Here is a 20972-nt window from a genome sequence, read left to right as displayed (position 1 = left end):
CCAGCAAGGGGCAGTGGCAATTACTCCGATTATTTAATCTCCCTGTAGCTCAGTGCCCAGAGTGCTCAGATCACCACCACCAGGGTAAGGGGAGAAACTGGGGAAGGCAGGGTGGAGGTGATAGACTAGAAAGAGGTGTGTGTGTGTGATGGTTTGTTATTTTACACCCCTAAAAGACTGCAGTGTAGCTTTTCAATACATAGAAATACCCCTTTATCTTATAAGCAAGCATCATCTACAGCTTACATAACCAAGCGTGAGAATAAACTCCAAATATCTGTGGTTCTAACCCAATCCAGGACCATATACCTTGTATTGTAAGAAGTGTGAACATTAACACCCATCATCACAGGGATGGGGACCCTGCAGGAAGTGTACAATTCCCATCATGCTTGGACAGGTAAAGCTTTGGCACTCCAGGCATGATGGGAAGTGTAGTTCTGCAACAGCTGAAGGGCTGCAGGTTCCTCATCCACACTCAGTACTAGCACCACCTACTGGAATCATGTAGAATGACACAACACATTCTCAGGACAGGAGCAATGTTAATAAATATTTTCTGCAGGAAAGGAATTAAAAAAAATATTTTAACCAAATATCTCCCCTATGTACAGAGACGGCGGCAGTATTATTATGATCTTTGAGAAAATGGGACCTATGTAAAATAGCAGCCCTTACAGACATGGTCCAGAGGTAACTGGTCGATCCCCACTAATGCTAGAATTACTTTTTTCCCCAGAAATGACTTTTATGGATTAAAAAAAAATGGAAGGAGAGACGTCCCATGTCAGCCAGCAGGAGCATTGGCCATTCAAGTAAATAGTATGTGATATCGGACCGATAACCCCCATCCCCCTCACTGAGTAAGGGATTGATCAAGCAGTTTTAGGGCTCCCCCGACTAGATGCAGGCTTCCGGTGATGAGAATCTGGACATGAGCAGCTTCCCGCAGCAGTACCGAGCCAGAACTGGCCACAGGATGATGGTGGAGGTGGTTGGTGTCCGGACAAGAGAAGTCGGGGTCCCTGCCCTGGGTGGCCCATTGCAGAGCATGAGAGATGCACGGGAATACCAGGGAGTTACAGTTTAAGAGACGATCTGAAGAAGGGGCAAGGAACAGGGGAGAAGGGCGGGGGCCGTCCTTAATCAGAGTGTCAACCGGCAGGGCCGAGCTCCAGGGGTCGGAACAACTTCTCTCCTCCATCAGAAGGTGCCACTTCTTCTGGTTCTCCAAGCATCGAGTGAGAACGTTCTCCAAGGTCACATTGTAATTCTTCTGATCTAAAGAAAAGAAATACAAAGAGGGAAGGTGACCTACAGAAGATATCAAAGATTAAAGGGGTATCCCTCCAGCACCTCCCCTAAACAATAGGGCAACGCATGCACATGTGACTATCGCTCAATTCTGATGGGAGAATCAGGACCCCATTTTCAAGAATAAAGGGAGCTCAGAAGTCAGACCTCTATCCAATCATACACTTATCCCCCATCCTGTGGCTGGAATACCCCTTTAACTAAACTGCATTAAAAGGGGCATTTCCATCTGGACATAGCTGCTATATTATATCTTAGGGCCCTATTCCACGGCATGATTATCGTTCGCATAATCGTTAACGATAAACCATCCAAACGACCGCTATTGCAAGAGACCTGAAATCGTTCACCCATTTACATGGAACGGTAATTGTTACTTATGATCGTTCTTGCGGTCGTCTTGTGGTTGCTATTGCCTTCGTCAATACTGCGAACGACCGAATAACATCTTATTCAATGCGAACGATTTGCGATTGAGCAATGATAAAAATAGGTCCAAGTCTTATTAAACGATCAATGATTTCTTGTTCGGTTGTTAATCAGTAACTGCTATTCAAACAAACGATTATCGTTTAGATTTGAACGATTTAACAATAATCTGAACGATAATCGTCCCGTGGAATAGGGCCCTTAGAGATTGGGGGTTCCAACCGTGGAAGCACCCCTCCAAACATTCTCTATGGAACCACCGGAGATAGATGCATGCAGTGACTAGAGAATGAATGGAGCGGTGGACTGTCACTTGAATTTTGGGGGCCCCATTCTCAAGATCACAGGAGTCACAGTTATGCCATATCCCAGTGATACTTTGGATAGGGCTTGTCAAGTAAGAAATATCCCTTTAAGACAGACAGCTGCCGCACTGTCCCCCTTCAAAAGCTGACGCAAGTGGTTTATAGAAGTCTCATAGACTTTCAGCACAAATCCGTATACAGCTCACTTTAGCCTCCTGAAGGGCACAAAGCAGACACGAAGGGGCACCTCTCCCAGAATTCCTGAAAATGCATGAACAATGGAAGGAGCACCCCTATCCCTGTAACCTGCTGCCACACACTCATGCATCTTAACTGGTGCAACATAGTGGAGAGGATCCGGGTCTCATGGGGAAAGCTACATGTGATCTATCAGTATTTGGACTTAGTACTCTATTACATGGAGCAATAATCTGCAGAAGCAGGCCGATCCGGCAGATTATCACTCTGTGTCATAAATACAATGATCGGCCAATGAACACACTGATTGTGTTGTTTAATCCTGCCTTAAAATCATTGGCAACCGGGCGCACATGGCTACGTGTAATAGCGGTGCACGGCTGACTGAGGAACGTGTAAAAAGTACAGATGAGCGAACCTGGAGCAGCTGGAGCCCATCCGGACCCGAACTTTTGGCATGTGATTAGCGGTGGCTGCTGAACTTGGATAAAGCCCTAAGGCTATGTGGAAATCATGGATATAGTCATTGGCTGTCTCCATGTTTTCCAGACAACCTTAGAGCTTTATCCAAGTTCAGCAGCCGCCGCTAATCAAATGCCGAACGTTCGGGTTCGCATCGACTCGAACCCGGTTCGCTCATCTCTAGTAAAAAGTATCATGCTCCCCAGTGTTCTCCTCGCTTCTGCCCGCAGCCAGCAGTGAAACTTCTGATCTGGTCTCTGAAACAATAGGCCATTCAGCCAATCACTGGCCGAGATGGGACAAAGCAGGGGGCAGCAGCTAGAAGTACACCAGGAAGCGTGGACAGGTGTGAATAAGGTGCATTATTTTAGAGCAAGGGATACTTTGAAGTGGTCTGAGCAAACAGCCGTGCCTGCAAGGTTATAGGAGCAGGGGAATGTGCTGCTGCCAGACGCCTCTATCAACAACTTATCTCCTGCAGGAACACAGTGCACCCACATCTGCCATCTGGTATCAGCGGGACTTATCCCAGGCATGACCTCTGTACAGGAAGTGTAGACTCAGATCCCTACTTTAGATCTCATGCACATGCAGACACGAGCCTGGATAGTAGCATCTTAGTTCCGATATATGAGACCTCCACTATCTTGTCTGGACCCTGCAAAGAATCCCGCCCAGCTTCTATTGAAGACGCTCCCTGGACAGAGACCAGAGCGGCTTCTCCATGGATTTTGGCAGCACTGCTTCATACACAGCACAGGAATGTCCTCAATTATTGCCAAGTGTCTGATTTACTTCCTAAGCGTTGGGATCAGACAATGTTCAGCCGCGCAGGTTACCGGGGACACGCGGGGCTCTGGGAAGTCCGCAGAATGTCTGGTAAATAATTAAATGAACACTGGAGTGGTGGTAAACAGGAGGATTAACCCCTTCATGACGAGCCAATAAGCAACAGACCCATATGAGGACTCAGAGATCAATGCAGTACCCATGTACTGCATTGATTGATGTGTATGCTACAGGCTGCGGAGGGTAGTCAGAACTGACAGCGCCATTTAAACTGTTAAAATAACCGGCAAGGGAGATGGCTTAATGTCGGCTTTCAGCAGAAGCCCAGAGCCACCTGGTATAGACAGGACTCACCCTGTGAGCCATCTCTATACCCAGTTACCAGCACCATGGTGCAACTGCACATAGGGTAGGGGTTAAAGGCACATGGAAAATATCCTTATATTCCCGCTGGCAGCATGGCACATGATCACTCCAAGAACCCACTGACTTATAACTGTTCCCCACTCTGACCTGGCAGCAGAGATGAAATGAGACGCTCTGTGTGGAGCACAAACTTATTATCGGCCAACCCCAGGGGACGTTACACCCACAATTTTATGAAAGTGAGATGTAAAGTTACTGGCATGAAGACCACATCAAACGCTTACCTGCAATGCCCACCCCCGACACCTCACTGATGTTAGGACAGAAGACGGCATAGTCAAAATGGCAGGGCTGGAAGAGAATAAAATAGGATATGCTGGGAGTTGTAGTTTTGCACCAGGTGGGGGTCACAGAACAAGAACATAGCATAGTATATAGTACAGCCTTTGACCTTAAAATGTATATGGATATATGGATTGGGCCCCACACTCACCTGTAGTAGTTTCAGCAGAGCGGCAGTATCCCGCTCCCCGGTGGCGTTGAATACCAGCACCCGCACCACAGATCTGCTGCAAAAGAGTGAGATGACATGTGAGGGACATTATCATGGCTGACGACAAGTGACCAGGTGGGTTACATGATTATTTATTTACCTGCTCTTACACTGATCAAACCTCCTGCCTAATACCCTGTCAAGTCTCCATCAGCGAATGATGGTCTAGCAATTATTTCTACCTGGAAAACCCCTTTAAGCCCTCTAAGGTGTGAGGTGCGGCCCCCATGGATGGGACTTGTTCCTCCAGCACATCCCAGAGATGATGAATCGGATTGAGATCTGGGGAATCTGGAGGCCGAGTCACCATCTTGATCTCTTTGTCCTGAACAATGTCTGCAGTGTAGCCCCCAGGGCATTATCAATTACATACATTAGGGGGTCCCGCTGCCATGAAAAGGGGGACTGAGTGTGTACAGTGGTTAGGTAGGTGCTACAAGACTTACCCTCCAGCTTTTTCCTCATTGAGCGCTACATCCTGGAACCACTTGACACAGGCCTTCACGCTGCTGCTGGTGTGTGCGCCATCAATGTAATAGGATATGGGGCCGCGCTGAAGAACCTGAGTGCGCCCCAGCCAAATTGTGTGCTGTAAACCTAAGTATAAAAGAAACGCATGAGAAGAGCACAAGCCAGCCATGGCAGCCATGCCTAATGTATTATAGACTCAAGTTACATCACTGCCACCTAGTGGTCAACAGCCGGCACTACAAGTATAGTGAGTGAAGTTCAGGGAAATGATGGTCACCAATCACTGCTATGACACCATGACATCTCAGGCTGACCAATCTATAACAATATCTCTGCCATAAGACAATTTCACTAGATTTTACCTTGTACCATCGGAACGGAGGGTCGGAAAGCTGACGCCAGGGGAAGGGGCCACCTCACTGCAGGACTTCGCTGGTTTGGATTTTTGCTTTCCCCAAAACCTGAAGGATGAAACTCAATGGTGTGAATAACGTAAATGTCATCTAATTTAATGTTTAGTACTGAGATACCTATAAAGTGACCGATTCCAACAACATGAGCATAAGAAACTGCTATTTCTAAGATGTGCACAATAAACTTGTATTAAAGGGGTTATCAGCATTAAAAATACATGGCTGCTTTCTTCCATTAAGAGCGCCACCCTTGTCCTCAATTGGTATATTGTATTGCAGTTCAATTAAAGTGAATGGTGCAAAGCTGCTATACCACACACAAGCTGAGGAAAGGGGTGGCGCTGTTTTTTGGGGAAAAACAGCTGTGTTTGAGCTGATGAACTGGGTGGACAACTTTCTATACAATACGGTACCTTGACAGCCTTGATGGTGCAGCCATGTCTGCACCAGCTGCAATGCCAGGGAAGCATTGGATCTCTGATGATCTCCAGCCAAACCCAGATGAAGTGAGCTGCCATCCTCCTCATACTCTGCCAAGTCTGGGCACATATACAGGGGGCACTATGATAAAGCATCAGTCAGTACAGAGTCCATGACTACTAGGAAGAGAGGGGGAAGAGGCTACAGAGCGGCCGTGGACTTACCCCGATCTCCTGCGCTCTGCTTCTCAGCACCTCCAGAGGGCTTGCAGGTTGGGGGACAGTAAATGCTGGAACACCTGGCTGAGAGGCACGAGAAATCAGACACTAACCAGAGTGAATGTAGGTGTACATTATTACTGCAATGCTGTGTTTGTTTTACTAGTATTAGACATGTATTCCAAGTGCACCATGTTATTTAGAGGGATTATACTGTAGGATCAGTAATGACAAGCTGATCACTGGAATCCGGACCGACTAAAGTGAGAACAGCAGCAATGTGCATGACTGACTGCCGCTCTATTTACTATGGGAGCAGAGTGCTACCACCACTATACCAACTGTGAACAGACAGTAAGCAGAGCATGCACATTGCTGTTCTATTTACACAGAGAAGGTATCCCATGTACAGCGGCCGTCCAGGGGGTCGGACCCCCACTAACCAGTTAGTTATCACTGAGCTTTAATACCCCATCTACAAATTATAGGAAGAAGAAGCTTAAAGGGGTTATCCAGGCTTATAAAAACATGGCCACTTTCTTCCGGAAACAGCTCCTCTCCTGTCTTCATGTTGAGTGCGGTATTGCAGCTCAGTTCCATTTAAATGAATGGAGCCGAGGTGTAATACCACACACAACCTGAGGACAGGGATGGCGCTGTTTTTTTTTTTTTTTGCAACATAGTCATTTTATCTAATCTTGGATAATCCCTTTTAACTATTGCGAAGTGTCAGATGCAAGGATAAGAGATGAAGATTCTCCAAACCTTGAATATGCCGCCTTTCTGCCAGGCAATCTTCTCAATGGTGTCCCCCAGGATGGCCGTGTGGTCGATACCCAAAGAGGAAACGCCACAAACAATGGGTTTCCTGCAAGAAGGACAAACAGAGAACATTTTTAAGTGCAAATAACAAAAGTTATTAGAAGTCAGGACTTCTTGACATGTTTTACCACTTTCCAGAATTCTGACCACAAGGTGGCACTATACTATAAATGGCAATAAGCTTAATAATGTGGCAGCAAAGATATTAGGACGCAGGAGGCACCGACCTGATGATATTTGTGCAGTCATAAGCTCCACCGATCCCAACCTCCAGCACCGCCAGATCCACCTGCACCAGAGAGGAAAGGATGATAAGGAGGAGCGTCAGATAAGACGCCATGGAGGAACACATGCTCCCTGAGGATACCAACCTTCTCCTGCAGAAACACGTGGAGGGCCATGATGGTCAGGAAGCGAAAGTAAGCCGGCATGGAGCACATGTCATCGCTCTGAGGAACAAAGAGAAAGAATCAGACAAAGACATGGCCTCTGATCTAGTTTGTTTGTACTTCAATAGTTTAAAAGTCAATTTACAAGTAAAGGGATTATCCAGGATTAGTTTAAAATAAAAAAAAATAAAAAGCAGTGTCACACTTGCCTTCAGCTTGTGTGTGGTATTAAAACTCGCCTCGATTCACTTTAATACAACTAAACTGCAATACTACACCCAAACTGAGGAAAGGAGTGGCGCTGTTTCTGGAAGAAAGGTACTTTTTTCTAATCTTGGTCGAACCTTTTAAAATTATATTAGCCATGTGATCCATGGTGCAGAAATCCCTCTATTCTGCCCTGTGATTAATCAGTCACATGTTGGATTAGCAGGATTATCAGACACTCTGGCACTGGCATCTCCGATGGGGAAAGTACAGCCCCCCGATCAGGAACAACTGTATGGCTTACTGTAAGGATGGGCCCCAGACATTATGGTAAATGGCCGTGTATGTCTTCCAGCCCTGCAGTGTACATGTATGCTCGGCATAGCTGACCACACATGGTTCTGAACTGGAGTAGAGGAGTAAGCAACCAAGCCTCCTCCTCCCTGCAGAATGGACAGGACCACCAGATACAGGCTTATACTAGTCAGTGACTGACCTTGGTCTCCTCCAGGCGGTTGTACACTTGCCAGAAGTATTTGCTGAATAGCTCCTTGCTGATGGGCTGCCCATTGATGCGAATCCTCTCCCGTACCTGCACCAAGTGTGGCGAGCTGGGAGGAAGCCAAAGGGAGAGACGTTACCAGAGAGAATCGGTGAGAGCGTTAGACGCCCAAGATCATTCAGTGTATGAAGGTGATCAGGTTATATCAGGAAACCGGTCACATGAGGTCAGAACACAGCAAAGAGGTTCTTATCCTCATAAGAGCCCCGGGGGAGTCACTGGTCACACCTGCACATAATCCAGGAGACATGACAACGGTGTTATGTGTAATGTAAGGGGAGGGAGTTCGGACTGTGATCCCTGCGTCATGCTCCGCCAATAGGTATAACACACTGTCATGCTCCGCCCCTCGGGCCCTGCACTAGGTGAAACATACTGTCATGCTCCGCCCCTCAGGTCCTGCACTAGGTATAACATACTGTCATGCTCCGCCCCTCAGGTCCTGCACTAGGTATAACATACTGTCATGCTCCGCCCCTCAGGTCCTGCACTAGGTATAATACACTGTCATGCTCCGCCCCTGCACTAGGTATAACATACTGTCATGCTCCGCCCCTAGGAATCCTTGCACTAGATATAACACACTGTCATGCTCCACCCCTCAGGCCCTGTGTCAGTATTGTGGAGTTCTCCTTTAATACCTGTAAAATCCAGTCTTTAGGCCGCAGTTTCTAAGAATTTGCTCAGCAAAGGCACAAGTGGATCCCTGAAAAAGATCAAAATGTAACGACAAAGTGTGGTCAGGTAAGGGGCAAAAACCAGAGTATGTAGAGAACCTATGGATACAGCGACTGATCCGCCTGACACTGGTATAAATGGCAGCATGTGTGTCCACTACAGGGTTACTGGGAGACATGTTACAAGTCTCACTCATGGTCCCTACTGATGGGAGAACAGATCATCTCCACAGGCGCTGACAACGCCCCCTCCCCCCCCCCCATGTATCTCTGGGTGGAATTTATCGTTGTCATCCTCATACTGTCATCATCCCCAGTGTATACAGGGAAGGAGCAAGAACCTTCCTCTTCCACCATCCAGGGTGACGGGGCTCCAGGGTGACGATAGTTTTACAATGTGTTTTTGGTTACAGAATTCCCATGAAGCACTGGAGATCAAGAGTCCATGGCTTTATGCTATATCTCCTTGTGTATAGCGACTCCACTATGAGCGCTAATGCCCAATCTTACAGAAGACGAGCGTTCTCCTCCCTATATACACTCTGCATCATTGTTACCAGAGGAGGCCGGCGGCGCCTTGCCCCTCTGTACGCGACCCAGGCGGCGCCTTGCCCCTCTGTACGCGACCCAGGCGGCGCCTTGCCCCTCTGTACGCGACCCAGGCGGCGCCTTGCCCCTCTGTACACCAGCCCTTTATATGAGGGACGGATATATTTTCCATTTCTCACCTTCCCCTTTGTTCCAGTCACATGAATTATATTGAGCCGATCCAAATCCTCAACCTGCAGACACAGAAACAAAGATATAAAGAGGGCGCCGCAGCACACAGGGATGTGCACAGTTTGGATTCCCTACATGGAAGGGAAGGGAAATATAAAGAAAATGCACAAAGGTGCAAAGCTCCAAGACCAAGGCTGAGGTGGGCGGCTAAGGGGAGCACAGAGGGGCCGAGGTGGGCGGCTAAGGGGAGCACAGAGGGGCCGAGGTGGGCGGCTAAGGGGAGCACAGAGGGGCCGAGGTGGACGGCTAAGGGGAGCACAGAGGGGCCCAGGTGGGGGGCTAAGGGGAGCACAGGAGGGGCCCAGGTGGGGGGCTAAGGGGAGCACAGGAGGGGCCCAGGTGGACGGCTAAGGGGAGCACAGGAGGGGCCCAGGTGGACGGCTAAGGGGAGCACAGGAGGGGCCCAGGTGGACGGCTAAGGGGAGCACAGGAGGGGCCCAGGTGGACGGCTAAGGGGAGCACAGGAGGGGCCCAGGTGGACGGCTAAGGGGAGCACAGGAGGGGCCCAGGTGGACGGCTAAGGGGAGCACAGGAGGGGCCCAGGTGGACGGCTAAGGGGAGCACAGGAGGGGCCCAGGTGGACGGCTAAGGGGAGCACAGGAGGGGCCCAGGTGGACGGCTAAGGGGAGCACAGGAGGGGCCCAGGTGGACGGCTAAGGGGAGCACAGGAGGGGCCCAGGTGGACGGCTAAGGGGAGCACAGGAGGGGCCCAGGTGGACGGCTAAGGGGAGCACAGGAGGGGCCCAGGTGGGGGGCTAAGGGGAGCACAGAGGGGCCCAGGTGGGGGGCTAAGGGGAGCACAGAGGGGCCCAGGTGGGGGGCTAAGGGGAGCACAGAGGGGCCGAGGTGGGGGGCTAAGGGGAGCACAGAGGGGCCGAGGTGGGGGGCTAAGGGGAGCACAGAGGGGCCGAGGTGGGGGGCTAAGGGGAGCACAGAGGGGCCGAGGTGGGGGGCTAAGGGGAGCACAGAGGGGCCGAGGTGGGGGGCTAAGGGGAGCACAGAGGGGCCGAGGTGGGGGGCTAAGGGGAGCACAGAGGGGCCGAGGTGGGGGGCTAAGGGGAGCACAGAGGGGCCGAGGTGGGGGGCTAAGGGGAGCACAGAGGGGCCGAGGTGGGGGGCTAAGGGGAGCACAGAGGGGCCGAGGTGGGGGGCTAAGGGGAGCACAGAGGGGCCGAGGTGGGGGGCTAAGGGGAGCACAGAGGGGCCGAGGTGGGGGGCTAAGGGGAGCACAGAGGGGCCGAGGTGGGGGGCTAAGGGGAGCACAGAGGGGCCGAGGTGGGGGGCTAAGGGGAGCACAGAGGGGCCGAGGTGGGGGGCTAAGGGGAGCACAGAGGGGCCGAGGTGGGGGGCTAAGGGGAGCACAGAGGGGCCGAGGTGGGGGGCTAAGGGGAGCACAGAGGGGCCGAGGTGGGGGGCTAAGGGGAGCACAGAGGGGCCGAGGTGGGGGGCTAAGGGGAGCACAGAGGGGCCCAGGTGGGGGGCTAAGGGGAGCACAGAGGGGCCGAGGTGGGGGGCTAAGGGGAGCACAGAGGGGCCGAGGTGGGGGGCTAAGGGGAGCACAGAGGGGCCGAGGTGGGGGGCTAAGGGGAGCACAGAGGGGCCGAGGTGGACGCTAAGGGGAGCACAGAGGGGCCGAGGTGGACGCTAAGGGGAGCACAGAGGGGCCGAGGTGGACGCTGAGCTTTGAGGGGCTAAGGTGAGCGTGGAGGGGCAGACATGTCACCTACCCGCAGGCCGCTCCGCTCCAGGAACCCCTTCATGGCGGCGAGCTGCTCCTGGGGATCGCTGCGCTGTCTCTTCACCTGATCCAGGTAGCTGGCGTTAGTCTGGAGGGTGTTGAGGGTCCGTATGGCGTCCTGAGGGCAGAGACATCAGGATCAGTAAACTTTTGACTGTGAATCATATATCGTACATAATAATAATAACTATGTGGTGGTCACTGGACTACAAACACAGGGGCAGCGGGCCGTGCTATTCCTGTCACACATGAGGCCCCTTAAAGGGAACGTGAACAACATGAGAGCCTTAAAGGGGTTATTCAAGGGTAACATCTATCAGCTATCCACAGGACAGTGCATCTGATCAGAGGGGGGTCCGAGTACATGAGCAGCGGGCCCCTCCACCCCATACAACATCTAGTGCAGCTCCATAGTAAACGGAGACACTTGTCATGTCTTAGAGGGGTGTCCCCATCTCATGGAGTAATCCCCCCCCTTATCCACAGGGAGGGCCGCCAGTCTATACACGGGCAGCACCTGCCATCAGAACTAGAAGGGATTACACAAGCGGCTCTGCTCACCCCAGGAATACAGATATATAGAACACATATATATATATATATATATATATATATATATATATATATATATATACACATGGAGGTATACGGGATGAGGTAACACAAGGAAGAGATAGGATCACGTTATGTACAGGACAGGAGAGGGTTAATACTATAGCGGCAGCAGATCCAGACGTCACTGCGTCCCTCCCCTGTGTATACGGAACGCTCACTGAGCTGCAGTTACAGTGTAATAGTGCAGATAGTATACACAGACGGGGTATATAGTGTAGACCACACGGACAACCTTCAAGTGGAGATCCCCTTCACATACACACGCAGGTCGTCTTAGACTTTAAGCCACAAAGGCAAAAAACAAACGTGCGTTCTGATATTAAAAAATACATAAACAACAGCGCCACCTCTGTACACTGGCGGGGTCTGGTACTGCAGCTTCCAGTCACTTGCATAGCTGCAGTACTTAAAGGGGCGTCCTCGGGAGTAGGTTTTGCATCTTAGTTGGCCTGAAGTGAATGGAGCCGACCTGTAATACGGCACACAGCCTGAGCACAGGGGGGCGCTGTCTTTGCAGCTTGCCAGTGGAGTGCAATGTGATGGTTACAGTCACGTGACTCCCAGGCTGCTCTCTGTGACATGGGGAGCAGCGCCACGTGACCCCAGCTGTCCTGACACAATATAACACCACAGTGTACAGGGAGGGCATGCTGGCTCCTGTAGTCCCGGCTCGGGGTCTCTGTGTACGGGGGTCACGTGGTGGTGGCATCAGTGAGTGCAGTGTCCGTGTCCGGCTGATGTAATCCGTCCCCCCTTCCACCATGCCGGGTACCTGATACTCCATCCTGACAGCCGGGGCGGCCTGAGCGCTGAGACCTCGGGACTGTGATCGGGCACCAGGATACGGCGGCGGCAGCAGCAGCCTCAGCACCGCGTGTAGTGCCCGGTACCGTGGAGCCATGCTGGGGGCGCCGGACACACCCCCTGACCCCGCGGTGACCCAGAGAGCGGCAGACGAACGCCGCCATGTTGAGTGTGGCGGCAGGAATTTTTAAAACTTACGTAAGACGTGTGTGACGTCACCAGACCACGCCCTTCTGTGATTTGGCGCTTTAATTGGCTGCAGATGTTTAACCTCTGTTGCAAAACTCCAGCTTTCGGCATGGATGTCGGGGCATGCTGGGAGTTGTAGTTCTACAACAGCTGGAAGGCCACAAGTTGCCAGAGAGAGTAAAATGTGCAGAGAGATATTGCTATCCCGAATCCAGGTGTTGTGAAGGAGCCTAAAAAGCTAATGGTGACCCTCCCAATCCTGAGAACAATTACAGAAACAATCAATGTTATAAGAGCTTCCCTGGATGAGAGGCTTGCAGCACAGCGCGGCCAGTGGTTACCGTATGTGGCCTCCTTGTAAGCGTCTATTCACACAGAGCAGTTCAAGGCACGGTTATTGGCATACACAGTGGTGGTGAAACCGTGTGTGCTCACCGCACCGCAACAACCGCAACTGCTACGTGTGAGCAAAGCCACATGGTTACTACTTATAAGAGATGAATTAAATTTATTCCGAACTTCTCAAAAATTATGTGAATCCAAAAATTTGATATTAATCTCTCAAAATGATGGCTGCGCCACCTACCTCAAAACTGCCGCACATCTCCTGCCTCATCCATCATGTCCCATACTGTACTACTACCCCTACACACCGCACATCTCCTGCCTCATCCATAATGTCCCATACTGTACTACTACCCCTACACACCGCACATCTTCTGCCTTATCCATCATGTCCCATACTGTACTACTACAACTACACACCGCACATCTCCTACCTCATCCATCATGTCCCATACTGTACTACTACTACCCCTGCTGATATGTTCCTATATTAGGAGTTTAATCACCACTCTGCTGATTTTCATTAGAAGGGGTGGGCCAGCAGGGGCAGATCGGTGTATGGAAATTGTGCGGAGAATGAAGGTAAGAAATGTACCTTCATCCTCAGCGCCTTGTGCGCTATAGGAGATATCAGCAGGTTACATTCTTCTAACCTGATGATAGTTTCCTTTAAAGGGGTCACTACAATCTCCCTATAAGTCAGAACATATATACACTCGTGTCTCTGTAGCCCATCTGCCTCCCACTACGGTTTAGTGGGAAAGCAATGTATTTGCACAACCCCAGGTATCCTGCCAAGGACTCCAAGTGTAAATGCAAAAAGCAAACAAATATTATCGTCAAGTTAATCTTTGACAGTTTTACTCCCATTGACTTTCATTGTGGACTCCCATAGACTTGCACTGTGGACTCCCATAGACCTCCATCGTGGGCTCCCATAGACCTCCATCGTGAACTCCCATAGACCTCCATCGTGGGCTCCCATAGACCTGCACCATGCACTCCCATATACCTCCATGGTGAACTCCCATAGACCTCCATAGTGAACTCCCATAGACCTCCATAGTGAACTCCCATAGACCTCCATAGTGAACTCCCATAGACCTCCATAGTGAACTCCCATAGACCTACACCGTGGGCTCCCATAGACCTACACCGTGGGCTCCCATAGACCTACACCGTGGACTCCCATAGACCTACACCGTGGACTCCCATAGACCTACACCGTGGACTCCCATAGACCTACACCGTGGACTCCCATAGACCTACACCGTGGACTCCCATAGACCTACACCGTGGACTCCCATAGACCTACACCGTGGACTCCCATAGACCTACACCGTGGACTCCCATAGACCTACACCGTGGACTCCCATAGACCTACACCGTGGACTCCCATAGACCTACACCGTGGACTCCCATAGACCTACACCGTGGACTCCCATAGACCTACACCGTGGACTCCCATAGACCTGCATTGTGGACTCCCATAGACCTCCATCGTAGACTCCCATAGACCTTGTGTTTTTTTTTCTTTGTAAAAATGCACATAAAATATAAAAATGTATAAAATGCAGGTTGAGCTTTTTTGTTGCTTTTTTTTGTAATTTTTTGCTTCCACATCTCATCACAACTTTTCTATTTGACACTAATGAAATCTTTTTCATTAAAATCCACAAAACCCTTGTTGGTAGCCGTCTACTATAAAGACCCCCCTCCCCCAGTATACTGTACATCCATTGTTATACATGTAGAGGCAATTGGAGTCCCATGACCAGTTGGCTATTAATGTTTATACATACGGTCACCATTGAAGTTCCCCACCCCCCACCATTTAGATTTGGAATGTGTGACGGGGACATGTGATACAGGATACAGACAGAAAAGACCATTTAAAAAGTTGGCGGCAAGAGAGGCAGCAGCTTTACATTCACAGTGACAACTAAAACGTAAGTGACCAGGTCTTATTCCTTGTGCATACTGCTTTCTATCACTATATATTATTGTGAAATGTATGTATGTATGTATGTATATATATATATATATATGCTCCTAATTGTGAACAACAACAATAGAGCTACAGAGCGTTGTGACTATATAGTGGCATAAGGTTGTCGGCTGGATACATAGTAATGGTAACTTTGGAGATTCTGTATCATTTGTGCCAGTAGTGGATTCGGATGGGATGGAGACTATATAGGGAGGACTTGAACTTCTCTTTCCTATTGGATCCACGTCTGGTTTTGGCACAAACAAACACTGCCATGTGTGACACCAGGATAAAAGTTCTTTGTTTAATATATGTATATCTTAATGTGTTAAAAATTCGATAAATAAAGTTAAAAAAAAAAAAAAAAGTTCTATAAAATACGCAAAAAAATCCAGCACGTTTTTTTTTTGTTTTGTTTTTTTTGCAGACAATAACAGAATTCTTTTTAATCCACTCATGTCAGAAAGTTATACAGATTTGTAATTTACTTCTATTTAAAAATCTCCAGTCTTACAAGACTTATCAGCTGCTGTATGAAGTGGTGTATTCTTTCCAGTCTGACACAGTGCTCTCTGCTGCCACCTCTGTCCATGTCAGGAACTGTCCAGAGCAGGGGAGGTTTTCTATGGGGATTTGCGGCTGCTCTGGACAGTTCCTGACATGGACAGAGGTGGCAGCAGAGAGCGCTGTGTCAGACTGGAAGGAATACACCACTGCCTGCAGGACATTCAGCAGCTGATAAATACTGGACGACTCTACAATTTTTAAATAGTAGTCATTTATAAATCTACATAACTTTCTGACACCAGTTTATTTAAAGCAAAAAATTCTGGAGTCCTATAAAGAAGCACTCCAGTATTAAAGAAGCAGTTCAAAAAAATTATTATTTGCCCCCCGGTAGGAGCTGGTACGTATACTCCCCGCAGCGTGGCTTAGTTCCGGTCCTGTAGCGCCATTCAAATCTGGCGTGCGCTCACATCTGCCTCTGCTGTGACTCCTCTTCTCTTTCCTGTGATTATACGCCAGAAATCACACGCTGCAATTCATTCTCTATGGAAGCGCGTGACGTCTGGTGTTCAATTACAGGACAGAGAAAAGGAGTCACAGCAGAGGCGGATGTGAGCGCGCGGGTTTGAATGGCGCCGCCAGACACCGATCAGCTGTGGTGAGTATACGGGGGGGGGGGGGGGGGGGGTTGCAGTTTTATCCCCTATATTGGCTGTCTGCTATATGGATTCCTTAGAGCTTTATCCAAGTTCAGCAGCCCCCGCTAATCAAATGCCGATCGTTCGGGTTCGGATCGACTCGGTTCGCTCATCTCTAGTCAGGAGATGTTAATAACTCTGAAGCTAACCAGTGTATAGGCTCATCTACTATATCACTGCTCTCCTGTCATAGATAAGGTAGACATTATATGCTCAGCAGCATGCTATACATGGAGGGTAGAGCCTGAAGATGAGAGGGGGGGGTCTGAGAGCTGCCGGGAGGAGGGATATAATAGTTGCCGATGTTCAGTTGCATCCATACATATCAAACACATTCAATAAAGGAGTATTTTCATTGCAAAATACACAGCATGTCCACAGTCTAATGCACAGGCAGAGATAAAAAAAAATATATATATATATATATATATATATATATATATATATATATATATATATAAATAAAATGTGCTGATCTTAACATAATGAAGTGTCTGCTCAGCTCAGCCAATCACTGTACCTGTCACAGTGACCCCTACGCACTAATTGGGTGAGCAGGCACTTCCTTGTGTCAAATTTGGAGCAAAAGGTGGTGAACAGTAGGGAGTTAGTGAGCTTTTGTGTAGGGCGGGAAGGGGGATACCTTTTTTTTTTTGTTTGTTTGTTTTCTTTATCCCAGTCTGAGCAGACTACCCCTTTAATAAGCTTTCTCATCTTGAAAACGTTGCCATGTGTACATGATATGCCAAAATGTCTAATAGTTAACATTTTGGTGGGAAAAAAAATTCTTTCAGATTTGTAATTTACTTTTATTGAAAAATCTCAAGGTCTTCCAGTATTTATCAGTTGCTGTATGCCCTGCAGGAAGTGGTGTATTCCACCCAGTCTATCACAGTGCTCTCTGTTGCCACCTCTGTCCATGTCAGGAACTGTCCAGAGCAGGAGAGATTTTCTATGGGGATTTGCTACTGCTCTGGACAGTTCCTGACATGGACAGAGATGGCAGCAGAGAGCTATGTGTCATACTGGAAAGAATACACCACTTCCTGCAGGACATACAGCAGCTGATAAGTACTGGAAGACTGGAGATTTTTAAATAGAAGTAAATTACAAATCTATATAAACTTTCTGACACCTTTTCATTTTTTAAGGGCTTGCTATATACGACTTATATATAACATGAACTTTCTTATTTCCTTTTGTTTACATCTCTTTTTTAGATGTCTCGGGAAGGTTTTACTGATGGAAACGACCCTTATTATGTATCAGATTCTGAGCTAGGTAAATGGATCGTGTTAATACAATATACGTCTGTCGCACAATAGTCGGGACTATAATTTAATATCTGACATTATACTTCCACTAGTTGTATTTCTGGAAGAATATGAGGACAAGGAGGAGACCAGCCGTGGTGACACCAGCATTTTACAGCATGCGGTCAATGGTGAGTAAATCAGACAGAAGCCTCCATAAAGGCAATGGCATGGGGGGCCCAGGACTGACCTGCTTCCTGTCACACATTATAGCCTGCAGCTACTACCAGGATGGGCCTCACGGTATAGGCCCCATATACTACATAAGGGCTCGTTCCCACTGAGCAAAAGCAGCTGAATTTCTGCGCTGAATCAGCGCTGAAATTTCAGCCGTTAAAATAGGTGCAGAGCTAATTTCCATTGTGTTGAATGGAAATTCTGCTCTGCAGTTCACACAGTGGAATTTCCGCACTGAACTAATCCGCTTTCCGCCAGAAGAATGAACATGTTCATTCTTCCGCTAGCGGAAGCCTATACAAATCAATGGGGCTCTGATTTTCTGTTTCAGCGCGTATTCAGCGCGGAATACAAGCGTAATACAAGCGGAAATTACTCGCTGAATCAGCGCGGAAATGGGGAAAAGGGGGGGGGGGGGAGGAGGATTCTAGTATATGTTCTGGTATAGTCTAGTTTACTCACCAAATACTCGCTGAATTTCAGCGCTGAATGCATGCGGATTCAGCGCGGATTCCTCGAGTATTCCGCGCTGAATTTGTCAAGAGCTGATTACGAGCTGAACACTTTCCTAGCAGAATACGCAGGGATTCTGCTTACATTCTGCTTATATTCTGCTCGGAATTCAGCATCAGTTGATTTCAGGCGGAAATATTTCCTTGCATAATCCGCTCCTTTTGCTCTGTGTGAACGTAGCCTTAGAGTTGTCCCAACCTGCTGATTTTGGTGGAATTGGGCCTCCCGACTCTTCCCGGCAGATGATGAAAGGGAGAGAACTATTGGGCATGTCATTTCGGCCATTACAAGCTCATTTCACCTACCTCTCAAAAACATCTCTTACCTTTCTCTTAAAGTGATACTGTCACCCATCTTACTCTATGTATGGTTCTCCGCACCATCCACAAACTTAGATGCTGTACATCTGTATAAAACTTGTCTAAGCCTTCATTCTGATCAAAAATCGCTTCATTTTGTCAGTGGACAGCGTCAACCAGGCGGGGCTTCATGCCAGTTGGGCACCCTACCCAGCTGGGGTTAGGGCCCAACCTCTTCTCTCCAAGTCCTGCTCCTGGAGCCGGTCCCGGGACAGAGATATCCCCGTCGGAAGCCCGGCGTGCGCGCTCCAGAGATGAGTCCGATGCCCATAGAGAATGAATGGAGCCGTTCATTCTCTATGGGCGTCAGACTCACCTCTGCAGCGCACTCTAGCGGGGGGTCTGGCGGCCTTCACCCTGGCACGGGGGGTGACAGGTTCCCTTTAAGTATTGTGTTTCATGTTATGTCCGATACATTTTCTTACTGATTGTCATTGGATAGAATAGGGTTAAATCCATCTATATTCTTGAACTGTGTGACTTCTTTTTCAACAGATAAAACAATAAAGACTGATAAAATATCTGGCGCAGTTCAAATGGACAACCCTCCGACTCGAGAACACCGGGTGGGATCAAGGGAGCAAGAAAGACCAACGAATGTAGATCTGCCAAAAGGTCCTAGAAGTAGAGGGGCAAAATGGGAGGTAGACGAGGCTAGAAGTAGCCACCATGGAACTGGTAAACGAAGCGGAATAGAGCTAAATCTTTTGTCTTTTGAGGGGACAACACCTAAAAAACCTAAGAAAGAGCTCAAAGCAGAAGACTACAAGCAAGATCTTACCTATAAGCGGTGGTCAGAGAACAAACAAATGCATCATGTGAACGCAACGCCTACAGAGGCTACGAGTACTGAGCTGACTCTGACTTATCAGGAGAATACGTTCAAATATCATAGATCTAAACATATAAAACGAGCCATAAAAACACTGATAAGAGTGAAGCAGTCGCTAACAAACAGATCTCGCAGGCTATGTAAACAACGCGCCCAGGTCAGAACCGTCACCGAGGATGTGAAATCTCACTATATAAACCCTGGATATAAAAACTTTTTAAACCAAACACTAAAAACATGCTCAGAAGCCAATCAGTCTGGAACAAACAAAAAACACAGGTTATATGGTGGCCGAACCACAAACATACAAGTCCAAATTATGGATGATGATGGAGAAGAATTTTATGGGCCGCTACTAGATGATAGCACAAGTCCCATCTATCCCAGATATAAAAAACTGATGACAATTGCTAAGAACTCTTTCTTGAACTGCATACGTGCAGTCAGCAACAAGGATGTATCAAGCACAACCCAATACCCAACAACAAGGATGCATCAACACCCCAACATCGTAACGGAGAATGATGGCAGTGACGGCACAGCACATGAGCCGCGGACCCAAGGTCATGCCGGGATCCATACTACCAATATATTGCAACATATCTCTCATAGACAACGAGACTTTGCCAAATTCAACAGCGTTATGCATATCATCCTTTTCAGATTTGTGAACCTAGACACCATACAATCGTTTCTCGAAGCCGTGAACGCTGTGCTTTCTGCCATTGAGACAGTGGTGGATAGGGTTATAGCAGACATCAACCCGGGAGACTTTGTACAACTGAGACTGAGAGGTGGAAATTTCTTAGAGCATGTGTTTTCATCTGTGTATTCCCATAGGGATTTCAGTGTAGAGACCATCTTAAACTCCTTTGCCAGAACTCTGCAATATAATGGAGAGTGTTTCAGTAGGGTTAGCTTCAAACTTGTAGCCACCATAGTGAAAAACCGAAGAGGGGGTGGAAAACGGCACCTGAAATCCATAGCGTACAGTCAGATCATTCAGCAGAAAAGAAGATGGTTGTATGACTTTAACAATTCCAATTCTAATCTGTGCCTGGCTGCCAGTATATATGCCCTCATAGCAGATTCTGACGTTAGTGACGCCATTATAACGTCTCGTGCCAGGCAGCTGCACAAGGACCTGTCCATCCCCGACGGTCAGCTAGTCAGTTTCAATGACATCGAAAAGTTTGAGAAATATCTGGGCATCAACATTAAAGTTTTATACCACAATCAGGGCAATTGGCAATACTTCCATACAGAGTCCAGCCCAACAGGCAAAAATGTCTATATTCTCCACCACGACAACCACTATTACGGCATCAAAAATGTCAGAGGACTTCTCGGGGAAACGTATTTTTGTCATCAGTGCAGTACGGTGTTTCATCACAAGAACAAACACTCCTGCAAGTACTTTTGTAGAGCCTGCCAAAGAGATGACTGCTTAGAAAGTGCCGACAACCAACCGAGATGCCCCAGCTGTCGCGTATTCTGCCGTTCCAGCGATTGTTTCG

The 20972-nt window shown here is 48.5% G+C and overlaps 1 protein-coding gene across 4 annotated transcripts in view; it reads right to left on the bottom strand.

The window, feature by feature from the left end:
* Positions 1 to 525: 525 nt before the first annotated feature.
* FPGS (folylpolyglutamate synthase) overlaps positions 526 to 20972 on the bottom strand; it is a 28776-nt gene continuing 8329 nt past the window's right edge. For 2 of the 4 annotated variants that reach the window (XM_069943837.1, XM_069943836.1), the window contains exons 2-15: positions 11103 to 11231; positions 9324 to 9377; positions 8560 to 8624; positions 7853 to 7967; positions 7132 to 7209; positions 6988 to 7049; positions 6704 to 6806; positions 5945 to 6022; positions 5714 to 5861; positions 5250 to 5348; positions 4863 to 5013; positions 4357 to 4432; positions 4148 to 4214; positions 526 to 1281 (exon numbers count right to left, since the gene is read on the bottom strand). In XM_069943837.1, the coding sequence (XP_069799938.1) occupies positions 857 to 1281; positions 4148 to 4214; positions 4357 to 4432; positions 4863 to 5013; positions 5250 to 5348; positions 5714 to 5861; positions 5945 to 6022; positions 6704 to 6806; positions 6988 to 7049; positions 7132 to 7209; positions 7853 to 7967; positions 8560 to 8624; positions 9324 to 9377; positions 11103 to 11231 (1650 nt within the window). In that variant the 3' untranslated portion in view covers positions 526 to 856. Of the gene's footprint in view, positions 1282 to 4147; positions 4215 to 4356; positions 4433 to 4862; positions 5014 to 5249; positions 5349 to 5713; positions 5862 to 5944; positions 6023 to 6703; positions 6807 to 6987; positions 7050 to 7131; positions 7210 to 7852; positions 7968 to 8559; positions 8625 to 9323; positions 9378 to 11102; positions 11232 to 12500; positions 12659 to 20972 lie in introns of those variants that run through there. The other 2 variants (XM_069943834.1, XM_069943835.1) reach the window with 2 other exon arrangements.

This window comes from Dendropsophus ebraccatus, chromosome 10, assembly GCF_027789765.1.
Source record: "Dendropsophus ebraccatus isolate aDenEbr1 chromosome 10, aDenEbr1.pat, whole genome shotgun sequence".
In the NCBI taxonomy this organism is placed as follows: Eukaryota; Metazoa; Chordata; class Amphibia; order Anura; family Hylidae; genus Dendropsophus; species Dendropsophus ebraccatus.
The sequence above is the reverse complement of the archived record's forward strand: the minus strand, read 5'-3'. Positions and strand labels throughout refer to the sequence as shown.